Genomic DNA, 15,980 nt, shown 5'->3' with positions numbered 1-15,980 from the left:
CGTCACCATTGTAGACTATTTATGAAAAGTTTTGTTTTTATATCACCTATAAGTTCATAACTGACTGGGGGCCCGTAGCTCAACCCACACAGCTGTCAGTAACTGAGTGTATACAGGAGTATACACAGTATGAACAATGCATGTAGAGCTGTCAGTGTGAGGGCCAGCATACACTAAGGGGTGATAGGGGTGTAATGCGATAGTGTCCCCCAGTCACCAATAACTGATTGAGGGCTCCATGTCCCACCACCCATTTCATCCTTTACTGACTAAGGGCCCCCTCACTCACACTGACAGCTATCCACACATTATACATATGTATAAGTGCTCACACAATAAATATACACACAGAAATCCTTACAGCAGAGTTGCTGAGTACAAGTAATAAGGCTCCCCTCAATGTAGCTGCAGCCCCCCACCCTCTCTCTGCCCTTACAACAAAGACAAAAGAAGTGTGTGAGAGGGAAGGAAGGTGGTGTTAGGCTACTTTCACACATCATATATACATCAAAGAAACCAAAAAAGCTATTGCCATAAAATAACGAATATTTTATTAGGATTAATTTAAAATATAAGGTTCACAAAACACATACAGTAAAGGGTAAAGGGCGGAAAAATTGTGGGGGCACAATGCACCGATAAAAAACGGCCTATCCGGTATAAATAACATGCCAAAAGGTACAACAAAAGATATAATAAATACAAGATTAATCACATCGATAAAAAAAGTGCTTATGCAGTCGTCCAGGGGTTAATCCCAAAGTAAAAGAGTCTCAAAGATAGTCGTAAGGGGAAACCCAAGGATATAGAGTCAAAAAATAAATGGTAAGTAATTCTGGTTGATAAGTAGTTAAATAGGAGTGTATAGAGGCATAGTCCTCTGGATAAAGGGATCAGTAAAGTGCCTAGTGCTGGTGTAACGCAGCTACATGACAGTAAACAAAAGATTACAGATTGACCTTAATCAAGTGGGGCGTCATTGACGCTGGCATATTACCTGTGTAGACCGGACCGGACCGTTTCCCCGACGCGCGTTTCGCGTTTGGCTTTCTCGAGGGGTATCTACCTACGCCCCACTTGATTAAGGTCAATCTGTAATCTTTTGTTTACTGTCATGTAGCTGCGTTACACCAGCACTAGGCACTTTACTGATCCCTTTATCCAGAGGACTATGCCTCTATGCACTCCTATTTAACTACTTATCAACCAGAATTACTTACCATTTATTTTTTGACTCTATATCCTTGGGTTTCCCCTTACGACTATCTTTGAGACTCTTTTACTTTGGGATTAACCCCTGGACGACTGCATAAGCACTTTTTTTATCGATGTGATTAATCTTGTATTTATTATATCTTTTGTTGTACCTTTTGGCATGTTATTTATACCGGATAGGCCGTTTTTTATCGGTGCATTGTGCCCCCACAATTTTTCCGCCCTTTACCCTTTACTGTATGTGTTTTGTGAACCTTATATTTTAAATTAATCCTAATAAAATATTCGTTATTTTATGGCAATAGCTTTTTTGGTTTCTTTGATGTATGTATTGTTTAAAGCTGCCGTACCTAGGTATGTTATATATTTTTGAAGTTTACTTTCACACATCAGTCTTTTTGTTTCAGGCACAATCCGGCCAATGTTCGAAAAAATTGATCCATTACAAATAGTGGAAAAAACTGATGCAATGGATCCGTTTTTCTGTCGAATCCGGTTTTCATTTCTAACATGGAGTTTACATTGACATTCTGGAGGGAGAGAGAGAGAGAGAGAGAGAAAACATGTGGCCATCAGGCGCAATCCGGCACTAATACAACTCTATGAGAAAAAAACGGATCCAGCGTAAATAAAAAAAAAAAAGGATCCGTTTTTTTTTTCAAAACTTGCCGGATTGTGCCTGAAACAAAAAACCTGATGTGTGAAAGTAGCCTTAAGGCAGCACAGGGCGTTTTATTAGTGAAGTACAGCAGAGCGCATGGAGATGTCTGTACTATCTATAATGGTGCTTCAGACTTCAGCTGAAGTGTCTCTGCACGGAGGAGGACCCACCATTCTCCCAAGCTCTGCTGGGCTAGGCAGACATTGATGAAGACACTTACCTATATTTGTAGAATTTGATAAAGATGGCTTATTTGGATGGTCTTCACATATATAGGTTAGTGATTTGGAAGCATCTGGAAATTGTTTTATAATATGCAAGCCTGGCTGACAGTCCGCTGAAGGTGTGCAAATGGAGACAGATGGTGTCGGTGATGAATTAGGTGCGGAACCTGGGCCTGAATTAATCCTTTCACATTCACTCTTTTTTATTGCTTGATGTACAGAATATTTTGTCTGTTCTGAAACATAAGTTTAAGATGTTATAGGGAGAAAGTTTTAGTTAAAGCTCAAAACCAGGAGTGGATCCTAAAACGATGGAAATTAAAAGTGAAAGCTTTAGAATACTTTCAGGCTTGTACATAAAAAAAAGGATAATTTTGTTTTAAGCTTCTTTCCCGTGGCTGGAATAGAGCCACTTTCTAGCATTTTACACCCACAATAACCTAATCTCACACAGTAGACACTGAAATAAATGGATGATATGGAAACTCACATGCCAGAAAGAGCTGCTGGTATGTGACATGAAACACTGATCAGATAATATGAAAACATTAGGGTGCCTGGATCCTGCTCGGATGGCTGGTGCCTACAGTACTCTCAGTTCGTTGCCTGATGATAAGCCTCAAAACTGCTGATACTCAGGTTTCATTTGACACAATAGTTATAAAATGCCCCCAAATATTCAACTCTCCTGTCACCGGATTCATGCTTCCTGAACCACTGGTAGCATGAATCTGAAAATGGCTGTGCCATTGCATCCAGTCATGTTTTACTCACTAACGGTGCAGTGTTTCAAAGGGAATATTCGGGACTTTGTTTCTCCTTATATAACATTTTTTTTAATACAAACAATTAAATGATCGAAAACCGTTGTGTATCGTTATTGGAATGGAAACCTATATCATGACGCACAACGTATATTGTGAAAACAATTCAAATTTAATAATTAAATCACAGAATGTCAATCATCACAAAAATTGAATAAATAAAAAGAAAAAACTCAACAAGACTAAAAGATACAGATGCACAGCAGGTGGATTAGATAAGTTCCAAAAAGTCTCCAACACCAATGTATATCTATATATATATATATATATATATATAATTGTCTAAGGTCCACTTCTGTCTGTCTGTCTGTCACGGAAATCCCGCGTCGCTGATTGGTCGCGCCCAGCCGGCCGTGACCAATCAGCGACAGGCACAGTGCGGCGGCTTGGCCCCTCGCTACTCCCCTCCAGTCAGTGCCCCCTCCATACTCCCCTCCAGTCAGCGCGCGCATAGCGTTTTAGCAGTCCGTTAAATGGACTGCATTACACCATGGCATAACGCGGTGTAACGCAGTCCGTTAACACTGCCATTAACCCTCTAAGTGTGACCAACTTTTTACTATTGATGCTGCCTATGCAGCATCAATAGTAAAAACATATAAAGTTAAAAATAATTTAAAAACACGGGTATTACATACCTGGTAATGTGTTTTTTCATGAGACATGACGGCACCACGAGAGAGGGGATCCGCCCATCAAGGACAGGAAACCTTCAAGATAAAAGGGGGCGGCTCCTCTCTCCATATCAGTTGTTTTACAGAGTACGAGAGGAACTCCGCTGGTTAGTGTACACATAAATAATACATCCTATACGGTTCTATTCACCGATACCCCAGGGAGTGTATCATACAAATAATGCTAATAATGCACTCAACTAATGACGTGATCAAAAGGGTGGGAATATAAGGGTGCCGTCATGTCTCATGAAAAAACACATTACCAGGTATGTAATACCCGTGTTTTTCCATCATACATGACGGCACCACGAGAGAGTTACAGAGATTTGTATTCTCTTCTAGGGAGGGATCACTGCTTGTAACACTCTTCTCCCAAAAGTGAGATCAGAGGTAGCAGATAGGTCTAGTCTATAATGTTTAAAAAATGTAGACGGAGAGGACCAAGTGGCCGCCTTACAGATTTGGTCGATGGTAGCATCAGCTCTCTCCGCCCACGACGTCGCCATGGCCCTCGTAGAGTGGGCTTTCAGACCCTGTGGAACAACCCTGCCTGCACTACTATACGCTAGAATAATGGCCTCTCTCACCCATCTAGCTATAGTCTGTTTTGAGGCTTTAAGGCCCTTCCTTGACCCCTGGAACGAAACAAATAAAGCCCTCTGCTTCCTCCAGGATTTAGTCACCTCTAGATACTGTAGGATACATCTCCTAACGTCTAGGCAATGGAGTCTCTCCTCTTTTTTGTTACTGGGATTGGGACAGAAAGAGGGTAGGGTTATATCCTGAGCTCTATGGAATCTCGATACCACTTTGGGGAGATATGCCGGATCTAATTTTAATACAACACTATCGTCCATGACTTGTGTGTAAGGGGGGGTCAGCTGACAACGTGTGTAAATCCCCCACCCTACGGGCCGATGTAAGTGCCACTAACAAAGCTGTTTTTAATGTTAGTATTTTATCTGAAGCTGCATTTAACGGCTCAAAGGGGCTTTCCGTCAGGGCTGTTAACACTAGATTTAGATCCCATGGTGGAGGAGTAGGAGATGGAACAGAGTCAGCTCTACTACAGGCTCGGATGAACCTCACCACCCACCTATTACTTGCCAGGTCACAGTTGAATAGGGCTGCTAATGCTGAAATGTGTACTTTGAGGGTACTAACAGCTAACCCCAGATCTAAGCCCTTCTGCAGGAACTCCAGTACTGCCACTATCGGGACCTCCCCTTCCCGTATTGGCCCTGAGCTGGACAGGAACTTCTTCCATATCCTTCCATAGATCTTGGTCGTTACTGGTTTTCTGCTGCTGAGCAAGGTGGATATTAACCCAGCTGAGAACCCCTCTTTCTCTAGTAACGACCGCTCAAATGCCAGGCTGTCAAATGAAGTCCGGAGTTCTGCGGGTGGTTGAAGGGACCCTGAGTTAGAAGGTCCTGGTCTTCCGGGAGAACCCACGGGTTCGTCACTGACATCACTCTCAGCCAGTAGAACCACGGTCTTTTCGGCCAGAAGGGCGCTATCACGATCACTCTGGCCTGGTCTTCCCTGATCTTCCTCAGAACCACTGGTATTAGACATATCGGTGGGAAGGCATACAGGAGTCCAGATGTCCATTTTATGCTGAAGGCGTCTACTGCCAACGGCCTGTCTGTAGGGTTCAAGGAGCAGAATTTTTGGACTTTCTTGTTGACTTTTGAGGCAAAGAGGTCCACCCTGGGTTTTCCCCACATGTGCACTATCTGTTGAAAAACGGACATTTTTAGGGACCATTCCCCTTGCCTCAAGTGGTTCCTGCTTAGAAAGTCTGCCTTTATGTTGTCCACACCTCGGATATGCAGGGCCGATAATGACAGGAAGTGCTTTTCGGCTAGAGACATGAGTCTGGTGGTTATGTGCATCAGTGCCCGAGAGCGGGTGCCTCCCTGGTGGTTCACGTATGCGACCGCTGTTCGGTTGTCCGATAGGACTCTCACATGATGCCCTGCCAAGTGTGGAAGTAATCTCTCTAGCGCCCTTTCTATTGCTAGGAGCTCCCACTCGTTTGAGGATAGATCTTTCTCCTCTTGAGCCCAGGGGTCTTGGACCCATAGTGTGTCTGAGTGAGCTCCCCATCCCCATGGACTGGCGTCCGTTGTGATTACCATGGAGGCTGTGAATGTCCAGGGAACTCCTCTGGGGGATGACTCCATCTGTAACCACCATCTGAGAGATTGGAGCACAGAGAGTGGGAGAGTGAGCTTCAGCTCTAACTGTCCCTGAAGTTCTCGGTCGTTCTGCAGCACACACCATTGCAGTTCTCTTGCATGGAACTGGGCCCATTTTACTGCCGGTATGCAGGAGGTTAGGGACCCCAACACCGACATGGCCCTTCTTAAGGTCATTTCCGGCTTTTTTATTGTGGCCATAATCATCTGTTTGATTTTTTTCTTCTTTTTCTTCTGGGAGGCGGCACTCCTGTGCCACGGAGTCCACCGTTATCCCCAGGAAATTCTGGACCATTGCCGGCTCTAACTTGGACTTCTTGAGATTTAGTTGCCATCCCAGTGTCTGAAGAGTGTCCATCACTATCCTGACCTGCTCCTGACAGTGAGAAAAGTTCTTTCCCACTATCAGGAAGTCGTCCAAGTAGGGAATTATTAGAGTGTCTTTTTCCCTGAGATGTGCTGTGACCTCTGCAATCAGCTTCGTAAATACGCGTGGGGCGGTTGCTATCCCAAAGGGCAGAGCCCTGTACTGGAAGTGACGCAGCTGGGACCCCATCTGAACTGCCACTCTGAGGAACTGACGATCTTGTTGTCTGATTGGGACGTGATAATAAGCGTCCTTGAGGTCGAGGACGGACATGTAGCACTGGGGATAGAGAAGTTTCACCGCCGATTTTATGGTTTCCATCTTGAATGATGGTACTACAAGAAATTTGTTGAGGCCTTTTAGATTTATAATTGTCCTCCAAGAGTTGTCCGGTTTTTTTATGAGAAAAAGAGGGGAATAAAATCCTTCCCTCCTTTCGTCTATAGGAACTTCTTCCAAGACGTGCTTGTCTAGGAGTGATGTTACTTCCTCCTCCAGACTGTCTTGCTTCTCTTGGGAGGACTGTACCGGGGTCTGCATATACCTTCTTGGAGGCCAGTGGTGAAACTTTATTCTTAGGCCTGATCCTACGATCTGCCGGATCCATATGCTGGAGGAGATCCTCTCCCAGGCTGGAAGGAAGTGAGAGAGCCTCCCTCCCACCTGAGAAGGACCGTCACTGGGAGGGTTTTTTGGTGTCTCTGGGGGACTTGCCGAAATAGAAGCCCTTTCCTCCCCTGGGTCGCTTGTCCAGGTTGCTTCTGTCTCGGTCCCTGTACTGCTGTCTTCGGAATCTTTGGCCTCTCCGAAAGGAGCGACGAAAGGGCTGAAACGGCTGTCTTGGAAAGTTCTTCTTTTTATCCCTGGCCTTCTCCAGTACCTCATCTAATGCTGGTCCGAACAGGAAGTTTCCCTCACAAGGCAAAGAACAAAGCTTCATTTTGGCCTGAGTGTCCCCTGGCCAGCATTTAAGCCATACGGCACGGCGTCCAGTGTTAGCTAACGCTGCTGATTTTGCTGCCTGCCTAGCAGAGTCTGCTGATGCTTCAGCCAGAAACATAGCCGCTGCCATCATGGTTGGAAGTGACTCTAAAATAGCTTCCCTGGGAGCTTTTTGCTCCACCTGTTCCTCCAGGTTGTCTATCCAGATCTTAAGGGATCTGGCGACACAAGTGGCCGCGATAGCTGGCCTTAGTGCTCCCGCTGAGGCTTCCCAAGCTGTCTTCAGGGAACTGTCCACCTTCCTGTCCAGAGGTTCTTTTAGAGAACCTAGGTCCTCGAACGGCAGGGAGGATTTCCTGGCCACTTTTGAGACCGCCACATCGATTTTTGGGGCTCTGTCCCACAATGAGGATGCTTCCTCTTCAAAGGGATACCTTCTTTTTAGGGAGGTAGTTATCTGGGACCTTTTTTCTGGCTTTTGCCATTCCCTTTTGATCAGTTCTTGTATTTGATCGTTAACAGGGAATGATCTCCGTTTCTTCTTTTGTAGGCCACTGAACATGAGTTCTTGGGCTGTCTTTTTGGCTTTCTCCTCTACCAGCCCCATGGTAGAGCGAACAGCTTTAATAAGTTTATCTGTAGCCTCTGCTGGAAAGGTGTCTTCCTCCTCAGAGCTACTATCAGAAGAGCGGGCCGTATAAGAATCCTGCTCTGACCCCGAGGAATCCCTTTGGGATGCTATAGAGGGGCTGGATCTGTCCCTAGATCTGGCATTTGTGTCAGGTGTCTGTAATGCTCTTACGGACTTAGAGACTTCGGACTGAATCAGAGATCTTAGGCTGTCCGTAAAGGAGGTTGTTTCCTCCGCCACAGTCTGGTTAATACAGTCCTGACACAGTCTTTTACCCCAAGATGACATTAAAGCCTTTTTACATAAGGGACATTCTCTATTTTTAGTCTTCGCCTTATACTTTTTGGGGACCTCCTATACTCCACCCCGCAATGTATGTAAGAAAAGAGGGGAGAGACGGAGATAAGAGAAGAGAAAAGAACAGACATTAGCGTGCTGGACTTTCTCGTAGTTCACTCACCACTCGGACGTTTTCAAAGTACGGGTACCGGATCCGGAGGTTGGCTGGTTTTCTCCGTGTCTCCCAATGAGACTAGGGACCCCTCCTTGTTACGCCGATCCGTCCGTATACTGTCCGAGCGGCTTTTGCTGCTGACATGGCGGGTCTGGCTCTTTTCGCTTGAGCGAGACCGCCTCTCCTGCACCTCCTGCTGTGGCATCAAATGCTCTGGCGAGAAACTCTCCATTATACACCAGCACACAACAAGAGTAGTCACCTTCAACCTGACCTGGTTTTAGTGACACAGGGCAGCACTTCTAGCTCGTTTAAATAGATTCACTTTTTTTTTTTAAATGAATCACCTGGTTGATCCTGCCTTTATTGGCTGCTCAGCACCAGGTGTATTTAATCCAATTAACTACCTGGCTGATCGTGCCTGCACCACCTCTGTGCATGTAATCAAACACCTGGTTGATCCTGCATCTGCCACCGCTGGCGCAATGCTGCTGTATAAACAAAGCGTGCCCCTGGCACCACTTCCGGGGCGCGCTCTTAATCATTCACCTGGTTGATCCACCGCTGGGTTCTGCGCGCGCACCCTGCACTTACTTACGGTGCGCGCTGCTCTGTCGCCCTCCAGCGTCCGTGCACTCACCTTCCAGGCGCGCATCCGGCCCTTACTTCCGGTGCGCGCCGAAGATTCCTGTCCTCCTGCCCCAGTGCCCTGCACAAACGTTCCGAGCGCTGCTGCCCAGCGATGTGCGCACGCGCGGCCGCCTCCTGGAATCATGGCGCCGGCCAGGCAGGAAACTCTGCAGTGTCCCCTCCGTCCGACACGCCACGCTCACCTCCAGATCCATGCTGTCAGATACCGCTCCACACCTCTCCGCTTGTCTCCGGTACCGATCCAGGAAGGAAGGAGAGGGGGGAAGGGGAGGGGGTGGGCTGGGGGGACCATCTGCAGTGCTCAACAGGGATGGCATGAAACCTCCAAGGAGCCTTACCTAGCCTGGGCACCGATGTGTCTCACAGGCTGCATGGCCACCATAGTCAACAGGGAGGGAGCACCTTTGTGACCTCCGAGGACAATTGGCAGGTGGATTTTTTTTTTTTTTTTTGGTAAAAGGGAAGGCCTCCGAGGCTCCAACTTCACCCGGGCATTCGCCTCGCGGGCTGTGGCCATGCTTCGCTCAGGGGGGGCATGGTATACATTGACCCCCGAGGCGACTACGGGTACCTGGTGACGGGTGCAGCAGACAGCGCCTGCCCAAATCCACCCGACCCAGATCACGGCATCCTCTTCAATCTTCATCAGATGTCTTCCATCTTGAGGGTTCCCCGTCAAGGACAGGAAACCAACTGATGTGGAGAGAGGAGCCGCCCCCTTTTATCTTGAAGGTTTCCTGTCCTTGATGGGCGGATCCCCTCTCTCGTGGTGCCGTCATGTATGATGGAAAAAAAATCATTATATTCTCACCTTCCGGCGTCCGCGGCAGCCTTTTCCGCTCCTCGCGACGCTCCGGTCCCAAGAATGCATTGTGGCAATGACCCCAGATGACGTAGCGGACCGCTACATCATCACGGGTTATTGCCACAAGGCATTACTGGGAACGGAGCATCACTAAAAGCCTGGGCTGGATCTGGGGGCCGCCGAAAAGTGAGTATATAACTATTTTTTTTTTTTAAAACAGGGATATAGTGCCCACATTGCTAAATACTACGTAGGCTGTGCTATATATTACGTAGGCTGTGCTATATACTACGTAGGCTGTGCTATATACTACGTGGCTGTGCTATATACTACGTGGCTGTGCTATATACTGCGTGGGCTGGGTTATATACTGCGTGGGCTGGGTTATATACTACGTGGGCTGGGTTATATACTACGTCGCTGTGCTATATACTAAGTAGGCTGTGCTATATACTACGTGGGTTGTGCTATATACTGCGTGGGCTGTTATATATTGTGTGGGCTGTGCTATATACTGCGTGGGCTGTTATATACTGAGTGGGCTGTGCTATATACTACGTGGCTGGGCAATATACTACGTGGCTGGGCAATATACTACGTGGCTGGGCAATATACTACGTGGCTGGGCAATATACTACGTGGCTGTGCTATATACTACGTGGCTGTGCTATATACTACGGTAAGTTTTGTGGTGGTTGTTTATTCTTTATTTGTAGTTTTCAGTTAATGAGATTGTCGAGCTCACTGATCCCTCACGGACCTGCCCTCTATTTTACATACTAAATATAATATGTATTGGAAAAAAAAAAAAAAAAAAAATCGGCAATCCGACAGATGCTACTGCGCAGGCACCACCATTTTTGTGGAGACAATTTTTTTTTCCATTAGCAAAATGGCGCAGGCGGTGCCATTTTGAGAAAAAAAATTATTTTCAGAATAAATTTATTTCACTAAATAAAATAATTTAATGCATATTATAGATGCAATTATGTTGCAGAGCAAGCGCCTGCCTGCTGAATGTGATATTTTTTTCCAATACATATTCTATGCACTATATAAAAAAGGGGCAGGTCACAGAGGGATCAGTGAGCTGTCATAAGCCATACAGATGAATATGTAAGCAGAGCACCACATGAAGACCCCCCACAGGCCGCCCCTGAGTACGAGAATCTCCTTAACTGAAAACTACAATAAAGATTAAACAACAACCACAAGACGGATTTCATCAGCCCAGGTATCATTTTAAATTAGTATAACAGCGCCAGCCTGACACTGTCTGTAGGTTACTGTGCACAATCCTGCTGATAGGTTCCCTTTAGCACAGATTGTGATATGTAAAAATAAAACAAGACAAGTTCACATTTCTCTAAAATACATATTCTGATGACAATCCCTTTAACTCCCATTTAACAGGCAAGAGCAAAACATTTTATAGTGCATGCATAAGAAAGGAGTAATGAACCAAAAAACATCTGTGTGAAACTCACCATGGTCACAGGAATTGTCAGACATTTCTATAGGTTCTTCAGTTGGACCATGCTCTGCTTCTGTGCAATACTAAATGCAAACACAATATTAACTGATTAAATATGAAAAATGAAAGAAATTATGACAAGCTGTAATTTTTATTTGCGAGCTTACAAAAATAAAACATTTAACCCATTAACGTCATACCTAATTTCTATTTTTCATCTTTCCTTTTTCCTCCCCTTCTTCAAGAGCTACAACTTTTTTACTTTAGTGTACTCACAGCCATTTATCTTGTGATGTAGTGGAGTGCTAGAAATTTTTTTTAAGTGCGCCGAAACTGCAAAAAAAGTTCAATTTCACAATTGTTTTTTGTTTTGTTTTATTTACCATGTTCACTGTAAGGTAAAACTGACCTGGCAATATGAATTTTCATGTCAGTGCGATTACACTGATCCTAAACACGCAGAGTCTTAAGTGGTGAAAAAAAAATTGGAAATTTTCAGTGACTCGTAACGCTTCCAATTTTCAGGATATGGGGTGGTGTGAAAGCTTATTTTTTGCATCCCAAGATTACATTTTAACAGATACCATTTTGGGGTAGACACAATGTTTTGATCGCCTCTTATTGCATCTTATTGCAATGTTGAGGCAGACAAAAAAAAACGTAATTCTAGCAATTTAATTTTTTTTCTTGTTATGCTGTTAACTGATTGGATTAATGCATTTTATTTTATAATAAATCAGACTTTAACGAATGCAGCGATACAAAATGTGTAGTTTTTTTAATTGCTTTATTTTTAATAGGTCAAAAGGGGGGTGTTTTGAACTTGAGTTTTTTTAGTATTTTCAAAAACTTTATTTTTTAAACTTTTTACTGTATTTAATAGAAGGAGACATGAAGCTGCAATCGTCTGATCACTTGTGCTGTACATAGCGGTGCATCAACATTGCTATGTATAGTGAAAATCACAATTATCCAGGAACACCAACTAAATTCTGGCTTTCACAGAAGTATCATAAGGACAGGCAAAAAGGTCTTCAGCAGTACCTTGGCTGTCATAGCAACCCATCGGAGTCCTGCGATCATGTCACGGGCATGCCACTGGGCACGTAGAATGACGTACCTCCTGCCAGTCCCCGTTAAATGCCGCCACTGTTACAGATTGACAGGACATTTCACAGGCTAACAGCCATGGGCAGAGCGCTGCTCCACTTGCGATGTTAAAGGCACATGATGGGGAAAGCTGTTGGCTCGGCATGTGAGCTCGTATCAAAGGCAAGGACATGACATATCACGTACAAGCATGTTGTATGTCGTGAAGAGGTTAAAAAAAATAAGATATCTTGGATGAACTAATCTTAGTCAATTTCCCTGATGCACAACACTGGTGTCATACTAGGAGACTTATAATAACAAGGTCCTGCTCTCCTTTAATCAATTACAAGAAACCTTCCAAAAATTTTTTAAGGCGATTGCCGTCTTAGACATGTCCTCTCCTTGCAATTCCCCCAACCTCGCTTACCCATCTCTCCTCACTTATCTACACCTACAGATATAATTCACTCACAAGCACCAGTAGTCTTATAACTACAAAGTTTTTAGTACCCGATGCAAAGCGGTTAATATCCTGATAACATTTTTGGATAAATGGAAAAACCTATTACCTGTTTCGATAGAAGACACTTAGGGGCATGTGGACAAATTAAATATTTTGTACAGACATTTCTCCATCATTTCTGCATCTCTTGGCAGGAAAATCACTAAGCACATTTTTACAATTTCATGTGTTTTTGGTGCAAATTTTTTTCTCTTGAGGAGCGGGCCAAAATACATGTCGAGAGGTGCAGAAGTCTCATTGACAGTTACAGGAATCGTTTGATGGCAGTGATTGCCTCAAAAGCTTGTGAAACAAATATTAAGTTAAGGGTACCATCGTTTCTATCCAGGCCTATTTCATGAGTTTTATTTTTTTTTTTTAAATTCTGTGGAAGCATGGTTGGAAAGCAATGTCTGACTTCCATTTGTTCATTTTCATAGAATTTTTGTTTATTATTACTTTTCAGATTCAAGTTATTTCTGTGACCATTGTGGGTTTTTCTGTCATTAAACGAGGGGTACCAACAAGTTTGAACACGTGCGTGTGTGTGAATATAGTCACTAGATGCTATTGCATCGAGCGGGCGGTAAAGTCACGATGGGGGCAGGCTTTGCAGCGTTGAGAATTCCCTGCCCCCACCCCCATGTGCTCACCCACCTACCCACTCTCTCTTTCCCCATGTGCTGACTTTTCCCGTCTGTGTTCTCTTCCCCAACTGAAACCTAAACGCACTTACAAGAAGCGTAACCAAGCTCGATTCCGATCCTTTCGCAACTCCTCGGGCTGGTCAGTCTCGCGTCCAGCACAAAATCGTAACCGTTCCCCATGCAAGGACAACTCACAGTCGACGCAAAGGTCGGACAAGACCTGGCAGTCAAAAGCAGGCCAGTCTAAGCCCAGAGGAGGAAAATCTCAGACTTTCTCTTCATCATGACTCACGGACTCCGGAAGACACCACACCCGTAGGCGGCCGACTTTTGGGGTATGTGCACACGTCAGGTTTTTTTCCTGACAAAATCCGGAGATTTCTGGCAGAAAATCGCGTTTTTTTCCGCGCAGATTTTTTGCGCGGATTTTTTGCGGAATTTCTGCCATTTTTTTTTTTCCTGAAAGTCATTTTGGCTTAGAAATCCGCAAAAAGAATGAGCATGTCCATTTTTTTTGCGGTAAAAAACGCATCCATCTGAACAAAAAATCCGGAATGCATTCTAAATGATAAGATGCATATTTTTAGCGTTTTTGCTGCGGAATTATAGCGTTTTTATAGCGAAATTCCGCAAAAAAAAACGCTAAAAATCCGGATGTGTGCACATACCCTTGCTCTTTCATCAAGTCTGGCTGCCTATTACAGAAAACAGGTGGGTCAGGGAACGAGTGTCTTCCGGATACAAGATAGAGTTCACCTCCAACCCACCGGACCGATTCTTCCTCTCTGTCCCCCCGAAACCACCAGCCAAGGCTCGTGCCTTCCAACAAGTGGTCTCCTCGCTTTTTCAAGCAGGAGTCACAGTACCGGTCTCCACGGCCGAGCGCTTCCGAGGGTTCTACTCCAATCTATTCGTAGTCCACAAGAAAGGAGGCAGCGGGCGGTCCATACTGGACCTAAAACAACTCAACAAATATGTACGGGTTCGTCACTCCCGCATGGAGTCCCTTCGGTCCATCATTGTGTTCATGGAGAAGGGAGAATATCTTGCCTCCAAAGACATACAAGACGCATATCTGCATATACCGATTGCACCTGCCCATGAGAGATTTCTCAGGTTCGCAATCGAAAAAAAAAACAAAAAAACGGTCCGTTTTGCACGGACGATTATCGCAGAAATGTTCCCTGAACAGGGATCCATATGTCATCCGTATGGCTCCATATGGATCCATATGTCATCGCCGGCTTGCAAAATGGACATATAATGGATTCGTATGTATAGTATATAATCTACTATATAATTGTCTAAGGGTCACTTCCGTCTTTCTGTCTGTCTGTCTCAGATATTCTTGGTCGTGGCCTGTGTCTGTCATGGAATCCAAGTCGCTGATTGGTCGCGGCAAAACAGCCACGACCAATCAGCGACGGGCACAGTCCGGAAGAAAACGGCCGGTCCTTCCTCCCCGCAGTATGTGGCCGGCGCCCGCATACTCCCCTCCACTCACCGCTAACACAGGGTTAATGCTGGGGGTAACGGGCCGCATTAGGCCGCGGGTAACGCATACCGTTACCGCCGCTATTAACCCTGTGTGTCCCCAACCTTTTATGAACCTTAATGTTCAAAATAATAAAAAAAACAAAAAACCTGCTATACTCACCCTCCGTTGTCCGCTGAGCCGCTCGCGTCAGCCGCCATCTTCCGTTCCAGGCGATGAATTGCGAAATTACCCAGAAGACTTAGCGGTCTCGCGAGACCGCTAAGTCATCTGGGTAATTTCGCAATGCATCCTGGGAACGGAAGATGGCGGCAGCCATGCGCCTATCGCCGGAGCGCTCTGCTGGATCCCAGGAGGTGAGTATATAAATATTTTTTATTTTAATTTTTTTTTATTTTTTTTAACAGGGATATGGTGCCCACACTACTGTATACTACGTGGGCTGTGTGCTGTATACTACGTGGCTCTGTGCTGTATACTACGTGGCTCTGTGCTGTATACTACGTGGCTCTGTGCTGTATACTACGTGGCTGGGCAATATACTACGTGGCTGGGCAATATACTACGTGGCTGGGCAATATACTACGTGGCTGGGCAATATACTACGTGGCTGGGCAATATACTACGTGGCTGGGCAATATACTACGTGGCTGGGCAATATACTACGTGGCTGGGCAATATACTACGTGGCTGGGCAATATACTACGTGGCTGGGCAATATACTACGTGGCTGGGCAATATACTACGTGGCTGGGCAATATACTACGTGGCTGGGCAATATACTACGTGGCTGGGCAATATACTACGTGGCTGGGCAATATACTACGTGGCTGGGCAATATACTACGTGGCTGGGCAATATACTACGTGGCTGGGCAATATACTACGTGGCTGGGCAACATACTACGTGGCTGGGCAACATACTACGTGACTGGGCAACATACTACGTGACTGGGCAACATACTACGTGACTGGGCAACATACTACGTGACTGGGCAACATACTACGTGGCTGGGCAACATACTACGTGGCTGGGCAACATACTACGTGGCTGGGCAACATACTACGTGGCTGGGCAACATACTACGTGGCTGGGCAATATACTACGTGGCTGGG

The 15,980-nt window shown here is 45.3% G+C and overlaps 1 protein-coding gene across 1 annotated transcript in view; it reads right to left on the bottom strand.

Annotated features, from left to right (window-relative positions):
- LOC138642417 (uncharacterized) overlaps positions 1 to 15,980 on the bottom strand; it is a 134,516-nt gene that overhangs the window by 12,418 nt on the left and 106,118 nt on the right. The window contains exons 15-16 of the mRNA XM_069730563.1: positions 11,143 to 11,212; positions 2,097 to 2,336 (exon numbers count right to left, since the gene is read on the bottom strand). Of these exons, the coding sequence (XP_069586664.1) occupies positions 2,097 to 2,336; positions 11,143 to 11,212 (310 nt within the window). The remainder of the gene's footprint in view (positions 1 to 2,096; positions 2,337 to 11,142; positions 11,213 to 15,980) is intronic.

Source organism: Ranitomeya imitator, chromosome 6, assembly GCF_032444005.1.
Source record: "Ranitomeya imitator isolate aRanImi1 chromosome 6, aRanImi1.pri, whole genome shotgun sequence".
NCBI classification, from domain to species: Eukaryota; Metazoa; Chordata; class Amphibia; order Anura; family Dendrobatidae; genus Ranitomeya; species Ranitomeya imitator.
This window is presented reverse-complemented; position numbering and strand designations above follow the sequence as displayed.